General features: G+C 34.5%; 1 protein-coding gene across 4 annotated transcripts in view; it reads left to right on the top strand.

Annotated features, from left to right (window-relative positions):
* Positions 1–67: 67 nt before the first annotated feature.
* XRCC4 (X-ray repair cross complementing 4) overlaps positions 68–20,528 on the top strand; it is a 309,118-nt gene continuing 288,657 nt past the window's right edge. For 3 of the 4 annotated variants that reach the window (XM_078067092.1, XM_036067086.2, XM_078067093.1), the window contains exons 1-3: positions 68–148; positions 11,784–11,932; positions 18,180–18,355. In XM_078067092.1, coding sequence (XP_077923218.1) covers positions 11,794–11,932; positions 18,180–18,355 — 315 coding nt within the window. In that variant the 5' untranslated portion in view covers positions 68–148; positions 11,784–11,793. The remainder of the gene's footprint in view (positions 149–11,783; positions 11,933–18,179; positions 18,356–20,528) is intronic. The other variant, XM_078067094.1, reaches the window with a different exon arrangement.

The raw sequence follows: 20,528 nt of genomic DNA, 5'->3' as shown, positions 1-20,528 counted from the left end.
CGAGGATAGGCTCCTCGCAACCGGAAAAGGCAGGAGCTAAAAGACGTCAGGCGTCCTTGCGGAAGTGGACGACACTCTCATTGGCTGCGGGACGTCTGGCTGCGGGAGCGGGCCTTTTGGAGGAGACCGGAAGTGGAGGAACTGAGAGGTAGGGTCCGGAAGCGTGAGCTGCGTATTTTAGTAATAGTAAATTAGTGATGGTAATAGTCCTTTGTTTTGTCCTTGTTTTGTTTTTCTTTCTTACTTTCCTTTTTTTTAGTTCCCTATTATTTCCCTTTAGAATTCCTCAGTGCATGATTTTTCCCAGCTCGGATCCCCCTCAATGTGTAAGCTCCTGGACCTTCCGTTTTTGCACTCTCGGACGCCTGGGTTCCCTAAACTTACGTGCAGGGTGTGCACCTGCTACACCCACTCTTCAGTTTCTCCCTTTGCACCTGAGGGATTCTCTAGAATGCAGAGCGCCTTTGAAGTGCCCTGTAACGGTTGTGGAAGTAGTAAGACACTTGAATCCGGAGGGTTATGTTGGGTAGGCTGTTGGACACTTTTCTGACGCAGGCCTTCTCTCTCTCTCTCTCCCCCCCCCATCCCTCTTTCTTTGTAAACTGTCTATGGGTTTCACCTGGGGCCTGAAGCGTACTAGGCCCTTTTGGGTAAGGGATGAACTTTCTGTAGTAACAAATGGAAAGAAACTGCCCTTTCCCGAGTTGAATAGTTGCATAGGTATTCTAGAGAAGTGGTCCATCAGCGAGAGGAATTACATGCCAACTTTCTCTTTTAATCAGTAGTATTATTATTTAGCTTCTTTCAGTTTTGATAATCCCATTAGATGAGGGTTTATTTTCCACCCGATTTTGTCTTTGCAAATCCAAATGGAGAAACAGGTGTTTTGACGTGTTTAGTTCGCATAGTACTTGGGAACTCAATATAAGGTTTTTGAATTAAAGTGGTATTGCTTTTTTACCACTAGTCAGCCTCCCTCATCCCCCACCCCCTTTCACTTTGTATCTAGTGTTGATAATGTTAATGGTTTCCTTTTGTATGATTTCCTTTTTTTTTTTTTTAATTCACTGATGGTCACACATATATTAAAAGGTTTTACTTAACTGCTTGTTTTCTCTAATCCTCAGCTAGCCTCCGTAGTTTAAGATTAAGGCTGTTTGTGTTCTAGTTTTGTCTTTGTCCTTCTTCTCCCCTCCCCCGTTTTTTATATGCTTTCCCTGTGGCTCTTAGATTAAGACCCATTTTTGACTTTAATGTTATTTCTTTTACTTTAAGAACTGCTTCTCTTAACCTTTCTCCACTTCTAACCCCATTTATTGCTCTTCTGAACAAAAATCCTTTAAGGATTTTATGTTCCAAATCCCAATTCCTCTTTTTCTATTCTTTCTATTCATTCTTTCAGCATGGTTTTTCTCCCACCCTTACCCAAAATCCTCTTCTTAGTGTCACCAGTGGTCTCCAGGTGTTGATTATTCCCAGTCTTTTTCCTGTTTGAGCTATCAGCAACCTTTGGCGCAGTTAATCACTTCCTTCTTCATGATGTATTTTCTTCACTTCATTTCCAGGACATCACACTCTCTTGGTTTTCCTTCTACCTTATTGGTTCCTTCTGTCTTCCTTCTGTTCTTCATGATCTCTTATTGTTGAGTGTTCCAGGGCTCAATCTTTGCTTCTCTTCTTTTTCTCTTTCTTTACTTCCTTTTGATTATATCAAATCTTAATGACTTTAAATAACCATCTATATACTGAAGCCTCCCGAGTTCATATTCTTAGTTCCCTCTCTTTCTGAACGCCAGACGTTAATATTAGAGGAAACTGGGTGAGATGTATATGGGAACTCTGTGTTATCTTTGCAGCTTTCCTGTAAATTCAGTATTACTCCAAAATAAAAAGTTTATTAGAAGGAATGTAACATTACTTCTTTGCTTAAAAACATTGTATGACTTCTCATTTGATTCACAATAAAAGCTGACATCCTGACATTGGCCTACAAAACTCTACATGATCTGGTTTCCTATTATCTCCTTGACTTCAGCCTTTGTGTGCTCTCCCCTCACTCTGTCCCAGCCATACTGGCTTCCTTGTTTCTTAAATACACTAAGCCCACTTCTGCCCTAGGGCCTTTGCACTGGCTGCTTCATCTGCTTGGAATGCTTTTTCCCAGACATCCACACAACTGATCTTTATTTATGTGCTCAAATATCACCTTTTCAATAAAGCCTGCCGCAACCTTCTATTTAAAATTGCAGCTTTGCAACTATTCCCCTTTCCCCCACTGGCCTCTGTACTCCCAGTTTTCTCTATCCTGTGTTATCTTCTCCTTTTACTCTAGCACTTATCACCTTACTTTGTATTTTACATATTTATTATGTGGTTTTTCATTTTTGATCTATTAAAATACAGGAAAGAATTGTTACTTGTTTTGTTTCCTTATGCCAAGTTCTAAAGCACTGTCTGATGCACAGAAGTGCACGTGCTTTGGTTGAATGAATGAACTCTACTGGGTATTTGAATTTAGTCACCCTTGATTGGCAGTCATTGTGAAACATTGAATTGTTTATTGTGTCCAGGTCTTATGCTGTTTCTTGCCTCCAAGCCTTTCATCATGCAGGGTCTTCTGCATGGAATGCCTTTTCTTATCTCTTTCCTTTTCACCTTTTAAGATTCATATCAGGTGTAGCTCAGGGAAGCCTTCCCTGAAATGTCAGGCTGGCTTAAGTGAACTCTTGAGAGGAGGTATCACCCTGCCTCTGCACTTTACAAGCTTGTAAAATAATTATTTTGGGGTGTTTTTATCTCACTCGAGAGATGGGAATGTGTCTTAACTCATTCTGGGGATATCAAAGCCTGGTACATAGGAAGCAGTCAGTGAATGTTTTTAATGCATTAATAGCATGACCAAAGTCACTCAGCTATGAAGCAGTAGAGTTTTGATCTCAAGCTGACTCTTTGAGTATAAAACCGATGGTCTATTTGCTATACCTTGTTTTCTAGGAAAAGGTGGCTGTCCTTAAAATAATAGAAGGATAGTTTTTATACAGGTAGGAGGTAGTTAATGCATTTTATAGTCCAGGGCAATTTGTTCCTTGTCATTTGTGAAGCTGCCAGCGCTGATGAGAACATGAGTTGTGCTTTTTTTTCCTAAGACATTGGCTGAAATAGATGAACAGAGGGTTATTATAGTCAGCAGTTTTTAATGTTGATGAGACGGGGCTCTTTTTGGAAGAACACCCTTGAGACTTTTGTTGCCTCAAAGGGGAAATCCATGCTGGAATTCCAAACTGCTCATGAGACATCCATGCTTTTGCTAGCTGCCAGTCCTGCCAATAGCTTTAAAGTAAACTTGTGGTTGTGTGCCATTGGGGAATCCCGGGCTGTTTTCAAGATATTGTGAAGATTTTTCTCACAATGATATGGAAATTTGTTGTTAAGGTTGAGTTAAAGATAATTAGTTTGTTAACATAATTTCTGATACTTGGCACAAAAATTAGGTAAAGTAATTATGTATTTAAAACAGTTTAATTGTAGATAATGAACCAGACCTCGAACTACCTTTTATGGTAAACATTCTGAATTTAAACTGTCCCCTGAATATTACCATCATTGTTGTAGTCCGTAAACCAATCTTTTTGTAATGTTGGATAGCCTTTAGGACTAACAGAAAAGAAATAATCTGACTCTATAAATTCTGAAAAGGCCTCAGCAGTTTTCGGCTGCAGCAGTGGGGTTGAAAATGATGATTAGGCTTGGGATCAAGTAATCAAAAACGACTGTTCCTAAATTTGTGCCTTGTTTCTTTGAACTTTACTAACCCTGTAAAAGTGTCCAAAATGTTGAAATAAGCCAGAAAGTCAATCTGGTCTTTGTGTGAGGGGATGCTGTTGAATAAAGAAAGACCTTGCTCAATTGGAACAGAAGTGGCTGCTAAGAAATAAGATGCAGCCATTGTTGAGGAGACTCATCAAAGTGTTGGCAGTATAAATATTGACATGCTGAGATATGTCAATATTTACCAGGGAATTTGGAAGTTGCCAAGTTCCTGTTTAAGAAATGTGACACTAGCATTGAACACAGTATATCAATAAATAAGGAACATGTCCAATGAACAGCTGCTCAGAGAAAGTAGGATAACATCTGTCTAAACTTTGGAGCACTTAAAGTTGAATTTAAAAAATTTATTGACAGTTCTTTGTTAATTTGTAGGTAGATGCTTGTATAACATAGTATACTAATATAGTTCCATTTGTGGGCTTAACTTATGTGTTTTTAAAAAATGACAGCATGGTTGCAATTTATAATTTCGTAAATTACTTGTGCAATGATACTCATCTATAAATTGAATAAAAAACTCTTGCCTTAATCCTGTGTTTAGGAACCAACCTCATCATTTTACATATTATTCTTACAAAAACTGGCTCAAGACTCAGAAATTACTTTTGGGAACCAAAAGTTTATGCTCTGAGAATTTAGCAATAGAGAAAACAAAATAAGTTTCTGAAGTTTAAATGTGGTAAGAAGATTTGTTCTGATTATTTGACAGCTGTATCTCAGAAGAAAATGAGTGGATTAAAGAGCAAGTAAAGTTGGTATGTTTGGTTGAATATCACAGATTACCACTTTTAATTCCCATATGAATATTACTGTAATAGAGCATTTGATGCAAAATAAAGACACATTTGAAGCTTTTTTATCGTCATTGGAACCATACAAACAGTCTTACATCTGTTTTGCAGACGTCTAGAAGAAGGTTAATCTGAGCATTGTTTGAATGATAGTCCTAAAACAGTCCTAGAAGAGCATAAACCATGAGTATCAGGACTGGTCCTCTCATTGCTTTTCTAATAACAGAGACTGATGGCATTTATATAGTAATCTAGTTGTTTAACCACATCACACTCTTAAGTTTATGTTGTGAAGAATGGATGCAAAGTATAGTTGAGGTCATATGTTCGGCCAGGAGCTACATTTATTGCTATAAATATTTTATAAACAAATTTTCAAATATGAAAAACAAATTGTATTAGAGGTTCATAAAAGGCTTTTAATGTATTTTTTTTTAGTATATTAAGGATGGAAGGGAAAGAAACAATTTTAAAATTTAAATTAATTGGAGCCCTCTTTTAGAGCACATTTGCCAATATTTTGAGGTAAGCTGTTGAGTTTTAAGGAGAAACATTAAACTTATTAATTAATGATTTTAAAACTTGGAAAACATTTTTTTTGCATGTAACCAAGACTTGAACCTTTGTTTTGAATAGACATTTTTTTCTAGAATCATTAGGGCCTTCTGGAAAATATTCACCAGTTGTCTTCTTGAACCACCTGTTACCAGTTATTTATCATGTAGTGATAACAAAGTTGCCCAGTACTTTCAAATGTCACGTATTTTAGAACTGATGAGAGTGTAAACATACTAAGCTGAAAATGTGAAACTTCCTGTTTGGTGTTAAATACTATGAATTTAATACAGTGTTTCCCGAAGTTTGGTACTCATGCCAATGACGGAATACACACATTGCTGACTGACAACTGTTTTGCAGGTACCATGAGATAATTGAGGTTTAGAGAATTAAATAATTTGCTGAAGTCCACACAACCAAGAAATGACAGTGAGGATTCATACTGAAGTCTGACTGATTCCAAAGCCTGAAACCAAGTAGCTTAAACAGAAAGGAACTTCTTGGCCTCATACCTAAAACATCTGTGATTAGATCTAGATTCTGGTGTTGCTGGAACCAGATCTGAGCTGCTGCCCACACCTCAGTTTCACTTTCTGCTCTGTTGGTTTTGTTGTCAGCAGCTTCAGGCTCACAGTGTTATGGCATCAAATCCAGTAGAGAAGAATCTATATCCTTAAGTCGTGGAATTAGGCTTTACTGGTCTTACTTGTCCTAACTTGAATCATGTGCTCATCTCTGAGTCAGTCACCAGAGCATTACATACCAGTATTTCAGGTGTCATGCTTATCAGATAAAGACTATTTACCAAAGAGTCAACACTGAACTCAATATTTCTTAAATAGGCTCCTAAGTTTTGAAGTATTGAATTATATATTTAAGAATAAATTTCTAATAGGTGACTTTGTCTCTTTTTACAAAGGTACTCTGTAACAATATAATCAGCCTGATGGTCAAATAATACTTAGTAAACTATTTTCTTTTTATTCATTTTATTGTAGAAAATTTCAAACATATATAAAGGTAGAACATAATGGATTCCTGTGTACCCATCACCTAGCACAATTATCAGCTCGTGAATCTTTTGCTTTTATCTTGGAACAGCCTCCCACTACAGTCCAAAATATGTTCAGGGATGCGGTTGAAAATGACTTAGAGTCAAAAATTACAGCATGGGAAATAAATAGTAATTATTCATCCAATTTGGAATGTGTTGTTTATAACTTGCTGTCATTCAAACCATGTGAAATTGCCATTTTTTGTAAGTTAAACATTGTTAAATACCGGCAATTTCGCATAGTTCCTAAATTTTTTTGAGTGGCTGAATTAGGTACTGTCACCAGTTAAGGTGACCCTATGTTATAGGGTTCTTTTTTTCAGGATTAACTCTCATTTGTACCCCAGTCTTATCATTCATCCCCTGTTTGCCATTTGAAATAGGCAGATAAATGGGTACAGTTGTAAGTAAATGGTGGGTTTGTGAGTAGGGGAAAAAGTACAGTGCAAGTCCTGTTTCTTTTCCATACAAATGCTTTTAGTTACATTTCAGTTCCGAGCAGCACATTCTTGAAGTAGAAAAGACTGTATATACACTTAACTGATGGTATTTCATAGGAACACCCTCTCTCTTCTGAAATTAAAATACGAGAGAGGTGTCAAAATTTCACGGCTTAAGAAATCAAAATTACTACATTCTTAATGAAGAAAGACTGTTGTTTAGCTAATGCTATATTTTCAGGTATTATCTCTTCAGTTCTGTTAAGTGTCATTCTCACAGGAAATTCTGCAATTAGGACTGAAGTGTTCTTGTGAAAGTTTAGAAAGTTTCCAAAATGATAAGTATGCTCTCATCCTTTCTGCCAAGTTTATTTATAAATAAGAGTGTCCATTTGATAAATAGAAAGGAAGTCCTGGAACTCTGGGTCCAATTTTTAGGGCATTTTGGATCTCGGTGTTAGATTTTATGTGGGAAATTTAGTCAAGCTATTTTACTGTTTTAAAATACTTAGTTCATTGGGTAAAGAAAAAAGAAAGAAGAGGAAGTGAACTTGAATCACTGAAACTAATGATTACTAATGGTATTTGTAAAAGATAAGTAGAGGAAATGAGTAGTAATATGATATTTGGAATGGCTGCAGGTGTTATTCCACAGTCATAAGGGGTAACTGAGAATGGACTATGACTATGGCAAAGATGCCTTACTTTTTAGACTAATTTTATAGTTCTAATGCTTTATTCCTGAAGCATCAGACTGTTAATCTGACATCTAACTTGAACATGAGCTGTATTTTACGAGTTTTTGAACAAGATTACGCCCACAGTCTTAACTGTATTTTACTCTTACTCTGGGTGACCATCCATCCCAGTTGGCCTGAGGTTGGGAGACTTCCTGCACCTGGGACTTCGAAAGTTGAAACCAAGAAAATCTCAGGGAAACCTGGACAGCCGGTCACCTTACTTTCATTTCTAAATTAATAGAATGAAGGTAATATTGACATGATTAGAAAAGTATTTAATGGTGCTATAAATTCTTTATCCTTAAAGTTTAGATAATTGGAACTTGAAAATATTCTTTCAAGAAACCATTTCTTCTATAGAAGGTTAGCTTGATATTTTTGTTTAATTGCTTTGGAAATTTAAAGGTAAATTGATTTTGATTTTGTGGTCATTTAGGAAAAAAAAAGACTTAATTTACCCTTTATTCAGATAGATAACTCCAACCAGCAAGTTGACTTGCTGTTAATGAAAATGATAGGAAAGGAATAATGAAAATGCTAGGAATCAATTATTAATTTAAAAAAAAAGTCTTCAGCGTGGGAATTCTGGTAAGATAAACATTAATAACCAATGCTTTTTAAAAACACTGAACAAACAGGAAAATCGTCATTTTCTTTGCACTTAATTTTCTGATTTGTGTGATGTTTTTCTTATTAAAAGTAAAGTAAATAGCCCAGTGGTTGTTGCATAAGACTTTCTTTCCTTTTTATCTAGCAATACATATAGTACTACCCTTGAATTTTTATATGATAGAACCTTAAAAAAATTTATCACCATACTTTCAATTTAGAATTTACATTTTTTTCTTTTCTTCCCTTTTTAAAAAAATAAGGTTAAACAAAATAATATGATCAGGAATCTAATTACAGATTGTAATTAGCGTGTGCTGTGTGCTAATCTTTATTCTGAATCCACTTTAGGTATCAGCCTACTTTTCTGAACAAGGGGGCACTTAAGTTAATTGCTTCATTAGAAACATGCATTTAGTCCTTTCTGATCTGTAAGTACAACTCCTTGGCATAGCTGCAGAAGTTTGAACACCTGCAGCCCAAGCCGCTTGAAAAGACCCCGTAACTTAGCTATAAAAGAAAATAAAAGAAGCTCAAGTTCAAAATGGTGTTATCAATGATATAGTGTTGTCACTAACTTGAGCTGACCTAAGAGAGTTGGCTTCTGCACTGCTCCTTATCAGCATCCAAAAGGGCATACAAAATTCTTTGTAAACTAATTTAAAAAGCGTCTTGTTTATTCAGAGGCAACTGTGAATGGTATTTGTTCAGAGTGTAGATCACATCAACTGCATACCAGCCAACAACTTATTTCTCTTCTAAGAAGGAAGCCAAGTATCAAAGGCACAAAGTACTAAAGATAAGCTTCTCAATTCTCAACTGTTCTGAGCTCTCAATAAAGCTACTGATGTACAAATTGGGGTGGGACTCAACTGTTTCCACCTGCAGGCTTGTCTTAGATCCTGGGCTCTGGCTGGGAGAGGTGCTGATACTAGTGTGACCTTTAGTGCCCTTAGAAAATAAAACACACGCTTTCTTATGGCCCTAATCAATCAGTCCCTCTAAAGAGGATTCCACCCCTTTCTTCAAGTATTCTTGGGGCAGAAAAATTATGGCTGACTATTCCCATTTACAGGGCTGCTGAAAGCAAAGAGATCATTGGTTCGCTCTTAAGATTCTTGAAAGACCTGGCAAGTCATCCTTTTTCCTATTTTTGTGGTTGGTTCTTAGATATTTTGTATTTGATATTTAATGAGGGGGTGACTTCAGTAAGTAGAAGAAAGAATTTCATTCAAAAGTCGTTCAAATAATATATTATCAGGAAATTAAAACTCAGTTGATATAGAGAAAACATCTGAGGCTACTGAGGCACAAAATATTTATAGGAGTACCTGAGTGGTCACATTTGGGCTATAAATGTTAAGTGCTTAAACATGACTCACGGCATCCAAAGTTTCAAATCTGAGTTTAGTAAAATAATGGAATCTTTAAAATAATACAATTTAATTTTAGCTGTAAGTACCTAGAGTTGGTCAGAAAACTGGAAAATATTTGAAACACAAATAATTCAAAGATGTTATTAAAACTAATCTGATCCCTAAATGTCTTTTTTTTTTTTTTAATTTTTTAAATTTTTAAAATTTATTTATTTGACAGAGAGAGAGCACAAGTAGGCAGAGTGGTAGACAGAGGGAGAGGGAGAAGCAGACTCCCCGCTGAGCAGGGAGCCCGATGTGGGGCTCGATCCCAGGCCTCCGGGATCATGACCTGAGCCGAAGGCAGACGCTCAACGACTGAGCCACCCAGGCGCCCCCCTAAATGTCTTTTTAACATTACTGAGATTAAAGCCCTTTATGTCATTGTGAAAGTAGAATGAAGCATCTGGAATATTGAATTTTAAACTACTTTGTATAATTAGCAGTTTGTCACTTGTTTCAAGTATGGTGAAAAATAGCAGTGAAACCAATTGCTGTTTTAGAGCAATTCTAAGTGCTGAGATTTTCTTTCGCAAAGTTACATTAATTGCTAACAATAGCCATGCTTCTTGAGGCACATTTAAGAAGAAATAACCTGTGCAAGTGTATCTGTGTGTTTGTATATAAATTCTAGAGAGGCAAAAAGTGGCCCTCATAAGTAGTTTCTATTACCCTTCCCACTCCGAAGTTGTGGATTTGGGGCCTATTAGAATTAGGTAAGTCTCTAACTATGTGTCTTTTTCAATGATTGTCATAGAAAAATAGTAATACACATTTTCCAGCAATTTTCAAATTTAAGGATTACAGAGCATGTGGGTAATTAACTGCATGTTAGGTGTTTTGACTAACTCATTTAAAAGAAAATATTCACAAATGGATAACACATTTCAGAAGTAAGCATACTGAGGCAAGAAAGACCTCAATGTAGGAAAATTTTTGGCTAAATGAAATATTTAAAAATAATTATATTTTTTCAGTGGTTATGATGTAGTCAGACCTACAAATTTACATATTTTTAACACATAAACATGCTTAATTGATGTGGCTACAAGTATGGTTATTTTAAAACTTGGTCTTTTACTGGGAAGAATAATAAACAGTCTTCTGAGTACACTTTAGGTAGAAGTTAGAATTATTGTTAATTTACCAATTTGGAGGTATCTTACACTCTTAATTTTAGATATTTTTTTTTCTTTTATTCTGGAAATCGCCCTGCTTCCTTGCGCTTTTTACTGTAAGATAGAATAGCTCTAGCATTCTATAATTAAGCATCCCTCCCACTCCCAGAAGATAGAGATCTGTAGTAAGTTAGTTTTGTTTTGTGAAGAGCTGACAAAGTGAGTTTTTATTTTCATATTCAATTGTGTGGAGAGCTGACAAAGTGAGTTTTTCATATTCAGTTGTTTTTATTTTCATATTCAATTGTTAATTGAGAAAAATAATGTGCTTTATTTATGAAAATGTAATAGTTTTAAATTGAGAAAGCAAATTAAAACTGATTTAAAAATTTGCTTTTGTTAAAACTTAGTGATCAGTTGTCAGTGAAGTGCCAATTAATAATTTGCTTTTGGATTTTTATAGCATATTATATATGCTGGTCATAAAAATTGAAGCAATTTTATACTCTTCTCCCCAAATAAAAGATTGAAGAATTTTCTTTAGCTTTTTCAGGATTATCTAGGAAGAGATTCATGCTTTGTGATTAAAGAAAAATTCTCTCTAGTTTTTCATCTTTGGAAGTTTGTGCTTTGTTCCTGGTTTTGACTTTTTGTAATGTTTTTTTCTTTGCATGTTTGTAATTTTTAGGATATTTTTGTTTTGCATGTTAGCTTCTACAGCTTAAGCATCTCTTAATGAAGTGCACGTGGTCAGGGGATATTCCAGTATTAGAAAAAATATAGTTATTTGCTTTGAATCAAATATATGTCGTACCACAGTTTGGTAAGTTTGAGGTCAATCTGGGCAAGATTCTAGAGTAAATTACCAGAAGAATGGTTTTTGAATTCATAGAAAAAGAACCTCTAATCATTAGAAATGGAAGTGGGATCAGTAAGAAAAGTCTTTACTCTTCATATTGTTGGATATAGTAATTTTTTTCAACATTCAACTTGGGCAACTCATTTGCCATTTATGGGCCTCTGTTTTTCTTAATCTGTAAAAATTATAAATCAGTGTTGAATAGAACTATGATTTACTGAGTTTTGTAGTTGGCGAACTGTTACATGGTTTTTTTGTTTTACTTATTTCCTTGGTGCTTTGTGTAGCTGAGAGACCAATATACAAAACATTACTATATGATGGTCACGGTTTCTTGCAAAAATATTAATTTTATTTTTTTATAACAGGTGACCAGAAATGGAGAGAAAAGTAAGCAGAATCTGTCTTGCTTCTGAACCTGATGTAATTCATTTTCTACAAGTGGCTTGGGAGAAAACACTAGGATCTGGTTTTGTTATTACACTTACTGATGGTCAGTCAGCATGGACCGGGACAGGTAATATTCAAAGCAAATTTTTTAAAAGTAAAATTTGGGTAATGTGCTGTTCTTCAGTCCTCAGTGACACTTCAGATTAAGGTGTTTCTTTAGTAGATTCTGGGTAAAATTAACATTGCTGTACTTGTTATTGCTGTCTAATTTACATGTAGATTTATAATACTTAATGCCAGTTTCTATAATTAATAGGAGGATAGAGAAATAAGCATCTGCCCCAGCAAATTCTGGTTACTAGTTGAGTCTTAAAACTTGGGGTTGGTCAGGGTTTTTAAATGATCTCTTTTTACAAAACATAAATAGTACTTTATACATGTATTTTTTTTTCAGGACCCCAGGGAAATATTGGGAGGCATAGGGAGGTGGGTTGGCTGGGCCAAGGGATTTGTTAGCTTGGTGGAGTGGGGTGGTGGTGCTTTTCTTTTTATTTTAGACACTTATTGTTTGAATTATTTTCTAGTGAGCATGTATTACGTTTGTAACAAAAACAAAACAGTATTAGAGATTTTGTAAACCAAGGTTCAAACCCACATGTGGGATTTTGGCTATTATTTCATGAAATAAACTTTAAATTTTTTGTGTCTTTGGCAGTGATCTTTTAAAAAGTCTAATGGCCCTGAAATTATTTATGGAACATGGCAGTTATAAAGTGAAAATATATAGAATTATGTTTTGCTCATATAGTGAAGTTTTTATACTCTTCTAATTTTTGAAAGATTTGAAAAACTATTTCTATAGTTATGCAACAGTTCTTTCTAGAGTTATGTTGTAAATAATTTTTAGGTAAAATAATTTTGGCAAGTTAATTTACATACCATTTATATATTCTATTAATTTTGAAATATTTCCCTAAAACTTGTTACTGTAATTATTATATCTTTTAAAATTACACGGTGAAGTTTTGTTTCTTTCTTGGATGTTACAAATTCTGTTACACAGTACAGTCAAACTGAATTTATAATTGCAGGGTTTTTAAAAAAAAACTCTTCTTTTATGACAGGGTAAGGAATGCTGATGTAAGTATTAATAAAATAAAGAAATTTCAAGGATAGTGTTTGCAGTACGTATTATGGGATCTATTTAAGCTGTAAACTTCTATGTAAGAGAAACCAGTTGTTGCTTGGTTGTTGCCATGTAGGAGTGGGAGAAAAATTTTCAGGTTAGCTCTATGTATGCTAGTGTACCCAAGTGGCAATAGCTCTGTTTTGGAAAGGGGGTGCACAGGGCTGAAGATAATGGCAGGAGGTTAATGCCATTTGTCTGGAGAGAAGAGCAGTTCCAACCATACAGCCCAGGAGGCAGGTCCTAGGTGAAGTGGTTACTTGTATGTAAGGAATACTGTATTTATAACTTAGATGTTCCCAACTGACAAATGGCTTATTGTGTGTAATTAGTTCTGATTAGACAGATGAACTTGAGATGCTTTAAGAGCCTTAATTATCAAAAGAAAATACTAAATTCTAATTTAGTTAGTAAACCTCATTCACTAAAGCAAAGAACAATATTATGTTGTTTGAATTTTTTTTTTTTTTATCATTAAGGATTGGGAATAAAAGAATACACTGATGAACTCTTAAATCTTGATTTAACCAGAAATTTAAGCTGAATTTACATTTATGGAACAATTTGTGTATGTCATAAAAAATGTGCTGGCAGTTGTTCTTGATATTATTATTATCAATATTGTTTCACTAGATTCATTAGGAGCAAGGAATGCATCTGATTTTTCTGTCACTCATTCTTTATAAGTATCTAGACCAGTGCCTGGGATCTACATGCTCAATAGATATTCTTTGGAAGGATGCCTCAAATGTATAAAACTTCCTAGGAAAAAAGAAAGTGAACCATTTATTTTAGAATTAGCTTTTTTTAATGAAAACTCCAGTTTCATATTTATTTATTGTTGGCATTGATCAGAAATACAGTATGCTTTTGCCATTTTTTTTTAGCTAATGAATAGTGTGAGAAAAATGTGTTAGAAAACTTCCATATCCTTTGTGTTGTTAACATTTTGGCTTGCTTACTAACCAGGCTTTCAAACAGAAAATTTTATAGCGCACCATATATGGTTGTTTTATTTTCAAAGACACTAAAGTTTTGAATCTCATAAATGTTTTATATATCTTTCATTATTCATTTCTATTTTCTTGTATAAATTTCAGGGACAAAATATCAAACCAAATAATATAATTGTTTCCATGGTTAGTTGAGGTTTATTACATGAGTATGATTTGGTTTGGCACTTTATAGAGACAATAACATGATTAAGAACATTGAAACAATTACATAATTGAAACTTGAAGATGGATTTCCTTCCTATACCTCATCCTGTTTTTTTTTGTACAACTTTTTGATTGCTGCAACCTTCAATTTGGATAATTTTTTTTCTCTTTTCATTTGAGTGAAATTAAAAGGATGTGGGGTTCCTTTTAATCTCCCACACACTAAATTCACTGATTTCTTTTCCAATAGTAATGTTTTATCTAATGAATGTTTTGAGGTCTGATTATCATGTGGTCTGTCATCACTTCAACATTATAGAGGATTGTATCGCAAAGTTAAGTCACAAAGTAGGTTAATGATTGATGACTATTATGTGACCTTTATAACTCTATCAGTCAGCAGTAAGAAACTTAAATCACCCATCTCTGGAGTAGTTCATTGAGAAGTAAACTTTATTAATACATTTATTATCAAGTAATTATATTCATTTATATTTGTTCTAAACATTGATATTTGGTGACCTATATGGAGATTATGTGACAGAGTTCAGGGGAAAAAGGATTTTTAATAAATGCAGTAAAGTAGGTCCATGATGTGATACCAACAAGCTCTCTAATGTGATGATAAGGCTGTCTTCAAAGCACCAACACAAACTTAGGCTATGCACAGTCTTCGGTTCATTATACATAAGGATCCAAAAGAAAAAAATCTTCCTTTCCTTACTTACATCTTCATCTACCCACAAATATTGTTAAAATGATGCTTTCTTGGATCCTATGTGTCTGAGAACAATTCCTTGGTTTTTGGTCATGTTGGCCTGCTCACTTTTTATGCTATTATTATGTGGTTCAGCTGTATCCTTGCTGAATTTTATTATTTCCATGGCTTTTATTTCTGGTCACCAAAGTTTTTGGAGCAGTGAATGCTTACAGCTATGCTTCTTCCAGATGTTCTTAGCACAAAATTCAAAACTGGTGACCACATTGTTTTTCCAGGCCTGAAGTTCTAAATAGGCAGTCAAAATTTCACATTTACTATTAATGGAAATATTCAATTAAATTTTTTCTTAATTTTTTCTCACAGTTTTTAAAGGGGAAGTATAAATAGAAAATTTTCTTTCATATTTTTCTCTCTCAAAAATGAAATATTCCATAATAATAGAACAGCTTTCACAGATGGTGTAATGTAAGAGAATATCTAAGATGTCAGCACTTGAATTAGGGTATATGAGGCTGGAATTCTGTCTGTTAAACTTTTGTATCCTTGGTGCCCAGAATAGTACCTGGCACATAGTAGGTGCTGAGTAAGCATTGTTTTAAATAAGTGAATCAAACCAATAAATGCTATGAAATATTTTCAGATACATATCTTTTCATTTTAATGAAATTTAGAATGCTTTTCACTGGATGTTTTATCAGTAGGCATACTTTATTTCTTGTGTGTGTGTGTTTTTTTTTTAAAGATTTTATTTATTTATTTGAGAGAGAGAGAGAGGGAGAGAGAGCATGAGCAGCAGGGAGAGGGAGAAGCAGGCTCCCCACTGAGCAGGGAGGCCTGATTCAGGGCTCGATCCCAGGACCCCAGGATCATGACCTGAGCCAAAGGCAGACGCTTAACTGACTGAGCCAACCCAGGCGTCCTCTTTTGTATTTTCTGTAGTTGCATTAAAGGTGGTTTCTACAGATTTATTTCCTATTTCTCTATGAAATCTTTTCTCTTCTTAGGTATTTATAACTCTTCAGAATTACCCAACACAAAATATGAAATTGTTCCTTAACTAGGAAGCATTAATCTTCTTATTTTTGTTTTTGTTTCTTTTTTTTTTTCAGAAGAGCTAGTAAGGTAACTGAAAGGTCAATAGATTTGATAAATAGATTTGATAGTGGTGATCATCGTAAATATGCATCTGCTTCAGAGAGACAAAATATATGAAAGGATTTTAGGAGCTGTAAAATCACATAAAAAATATAAAAGTTTTTATTCTTACCTCTTTTTGACATCTGTGTTGAGATTCATATTTCGCTATCAGAAATGACGAAAAATGGATAATGAAAAATATATGGATATGCTTCAAAATTCTCTTACTCTTTGCCTGTCATGGGGCTTCCAGACATACTTGATAGGACACAGACCAAAGGTATGAAAATCTGTGTTATATTTTAGGGATTCTTTAGTCAAGCTTTTATTGATTTCTGTAGTATGTCCTAGTAGTGTGTTTTTTTAATTCCGTGGAAGGAAATAGTTTTTCCAGTGTCCCATATCTGCCTCACCACAAAACCAAACAACCAAGAGACCATAAGTACGAATCTGTTTGACCACTTAATCTACTCCATGGCCATAGACCATTACTTGATCTGAGCATCAGTTTTATCATTTGAAACATCTTTCAGTGTTATAAGGAATAAAATCGATAGATGTAAAAGTATATATATAAAAGTATAGAACCACATGAGTCTTTCATCGTTGTACTAGTGGGAATTGACACAGGAAACCACCCAACCACATGCACACATTCCAAACAAATGTTAGATTAAATCTTATAATTTTAAAAGCAAACAGGTAACAGTGCAGCTTTTGGATGTAAGAAAGGGAACCCTCCAGGGGCCATCTATGAAGTATCTGAAAACCAAAGTGGTTAATAGGAACTAAAGCTTAACTATAGGTTCATGGAATATCTGAATTAGATATATGTCTTAATGACTGTGGTTGTAGTACCTAAGTGGGGTGGAATGTTGAGACGGCAGGCCTCTTAAGGAATGGGAACTGAGCTCTAAATGTAAAGAAAGGAAACTGAAAGGTATCGTGTTAATGAAATCATCTTAAAAAAGCAAAACAAAACAAAAACAAAAGACTACTCTCTGGTTTGAAGATGCAGTGTAGAATCAAACTAGTCACTAAGAGCTGTGAGTGGATAAAAGTCCAAACAAAAATCAGAACCCTGAGTCTCTGTTATGTAGGGATGTGGGACGGGGGATTTAAGATTGAACTCTTTGCTTCAAGAGTAAAAACCAAGTTAAGAAATTAACCTTCAAAACTGGTCCAGAGCTGTTCAAACCTGTAGAGACTCCAAGAAAGGTAAACTAGCAATCTTGATTCAAGGCCAGCGCTGTTGCCCAGAGCAGATGATACTCTGGCTAGAGGAGAGCCTTGTTCAAACATTGCAAAGCATGAAAGGGAAAAAAACAGAATGAGAATGTGTCAGCAGTAGAAATGGAGTTAATACTCCAGGAACCATGCATAAAGACTGACCTGAAAGAGATCTTAAATATGTTTAAAGCCTTCAGATATTTAAAGGAAGGGTGTGGCAAGAACAGGATATTATGAAAAAGAAAGAATATCAGTCTAGAATTGAGAATATAATTGTTGAAGTAAAAATCTCTGTAGATGAGTAAAGCATCAGCTTTCAGTATACCTAGATGGGAGAACTGGAAGCCGGATCTGTGATATAATGTGTGTCAAACAGGTGACACTCAATAAATATTAATTCCCTTCTCTTTCATTCCTCATCACCTACCTTCATCCACCTTCTTTATTTTTTGGCATATAATGAGATGAGAAGAATGAACTCCATTTTTACTTTAATTCGACTCAGCCCATGTGAGTGAGAAATAGACTATTGACTATTTAATCTCTTTAATAATTGAGGCAAGGAAGAAAGATGTTATAAAATACTGAACTTATTAATCATTATTAAGAAATAATTTATCAGCTTTGACCTAGGAGCAGGTATATAAGATGGTAGTTTTTCTAGTAATTTACAATGCATGTATTTCATCTGAGGACAGAGGAAAAAAAATGCAAGGAATCTAATGTTTTTCAGATGAGATTTGAGACTAATGTGTTTCTCAAAAATTGCTAGTTCAAAGGTATAATTTGACTTAAAAATGTGTGGTATGGGGATTGGTTTTATCTTTTGTTTAAATATCTGTTACATAAGTGATAAATTAGTAGCAATAGGTAATAAATATGTACTCATGTTTAGAAATTTATTTTTCATGTCAAAACTTTTTATTAATGTTTCCCATAGTTTCTGAGTCCGAGATTTCCCAAGAAGCCGATGACATGGCATTGGAAAAAGAGAAATATGTTGATGAACTGAGAAAAGCATTGGTATTAGGAGGAGGACCAGCTGATGCATACAAATTTGATTTTTCTAGAGAGTCTTGTCATTTCTCCTTTGAGAAAAACCTGAAAGATGTTTCAGTAAGTAAAACTTTCCATAATATTATAAGTGGTAAAATGTCAGAGCCCTTATTGAGGAATAATCTAAGTAACTAGCTTATTATTCCCAGAATACCTGGGAAATAGAAGTGTGAAATGTATTTGGTTTTCAAGTTGGAAGAATGCTTCTTCATTCAACGTTATTCATTAAGTGCTTCATACTTATGAATTGCGAAAGATAATTATTAGAAAATGTATTGAGTTTTAATGCTTTAAAAATAAGTATTATAGAGACAATTACATGAATGAGCAGTTCTACCAAGTGGGGTCAGAAACTTTAGACCGTTGAGACAGGGTTTATTGTAATAAGTTTTGGGAAATACTGATTTTAAGAAAGAAGATAATTTATTTACCATTGAATATTTAATAATTATAACTTATTCTCTATTAGAGTGTATAGAAATTACAAAATGAGATAACTAAGTGTAGTAAGACATATCATTAGGCGTTAAAGTATTTTATTTATATGTCAAACTTAGAAATACTAAAATAGAAATAACATTCAACCCAGGCTTTTGAAGGCTTGCGTGCTTTATAGACAAGGATATTTGCTACTTGTGCTGTTTAGTTCCTGTACCAGTTCAGATCAAGGTGGGCAGCTTATGTATCAAAAATATTTATCAAAATGTACTGCTTGTATATTTTGCCCAAGTTTATGGGATAATTAGAGGTTGACTTATTTGCTTTTGCCAGTGGTTTATATTCTGATATGAGGTCTTTAGTAGAAGAAAGGGAGGGAAATCTTTAGCACATTAAGGTTAGAGACAGTATTGACAATTTGTGTTGGAACTAAATTGAGTTTAAAAAAATTCCTTGAAAATGACTCTAATTCAGAATGATTAAAGGGATTTCACCAATTACAGAAACATGTAAAGTAACAGATGGGATCATTATTTTGAAATGTATGTTAACCTATAAAGAATAATACAGAGAGACTGGCTTCAGTAATTATTTAGAAGATACATACTTTTTCTACTTACCTGCCAATTTATGTAAGTTTCAATATGTTGAGGTCCTTCAAATGATAGTTTAGAATGGGTTAAGAAAGGTTTGAACTGGCTGCTGAAATTTGGTTATTTATCACAAAGTGTTCTTTCCTATAGCCGAAGCCCAATCAGATGATGTTACGTACTCCTAAGACTGCTGAGTGTTTCTTCTAATATTTTGAAGCAGATCATTTTCAGATTGGGAGTTCTGCCATTTCCCATTCAATGAGCATTTGTATGTAATGACTAACATTAGGTGGTTTGCTGCATCAGGGTTGGATGGAGTACTTACCATGCTTGGCAGTACATCTGATTTTGCTGCTTTTGTGAAGAAAGAACTTCAAGTATTCATAACCTATGTCTTTTACAGTTGGCTTGGCATGAATCAGCCTTAAAAACTGTGACAATTATCCTAAAAGATACTTGCTTACCACCCTGAACATAATCAACTTTATTGAGTCAGAACCACGAACCACGAACCACTCACTACCTATTAACAGGTTTTCTCAAGAAGTGGAAATAGAATAAGAGATTCCCAGTAATGCAGAAGTGCATTGGTTCCTTGAAGGATATGTCTTAAAGCACTACACTGCAGTTTAGATAGCTGCCTCCTTATTTATTGTCTATTAAATTTGCTTATGAGAGAAAGAAATGCTACTCTCAGGACAGCTGGACAAGTTTATTTGTGACTTGACTTACTTGAGGGATATTTTTGGATATTTGAATGAAATAAAAGTTCTACTTTGCGGTGCTGTAGTCTGCCTTATGGATGCAGATGAAAATCACAAGTTCATTTAGCCAAACTGCCATGGGGATCTTCCAGTGCTTCAGGATGTGCTTCTGCAAATTGAATTTCAGAGTGACAATATCTTGTAAATTCGTCTGCTGGCAAAAATATGCAGACAATTAGAAACATGGCAGAATACTTTTTAAGGCTTATAGTGCTTTGGGTGACCTAAAAATTTAAAAGGAATTTGTAATCCTTTCCTTGATGACACAGACATCTGATTGTTGCAAAAATGACCTCTTATACTTAGAAAAAAAGAAAAGAATGAACGTAGATTCAATTCAGAAAGTTGTAGTGAATTCTGTTGTTTGTTGACATAAGGTTGCTCTCCCATGGCAAAGAATATTCTGTGAGTCCTAAGTACATTTACTACCAGATTCAT

This window comes from Halichoerus grypus, chromosome 2 (assembly GCF_964656455.1).
Source record: "Halichoerus grypus chromosome 2, mHalGry1.hap1.1, whole genome shotgun sequence".
In the NCBI taxonomy this organism is placed as follows: domain Eukaryota; kingdom Metazoa; phylum Chordata; class Mammalia; order Carnivora; family Phocidae; genus Halichoerus; species Halichoerus grypus.
The sequence above is the reverse complement of the archived record's forward strand: the minus strand, read 5'-3'. Positions and strand labels throughout refer to the sequence as shown.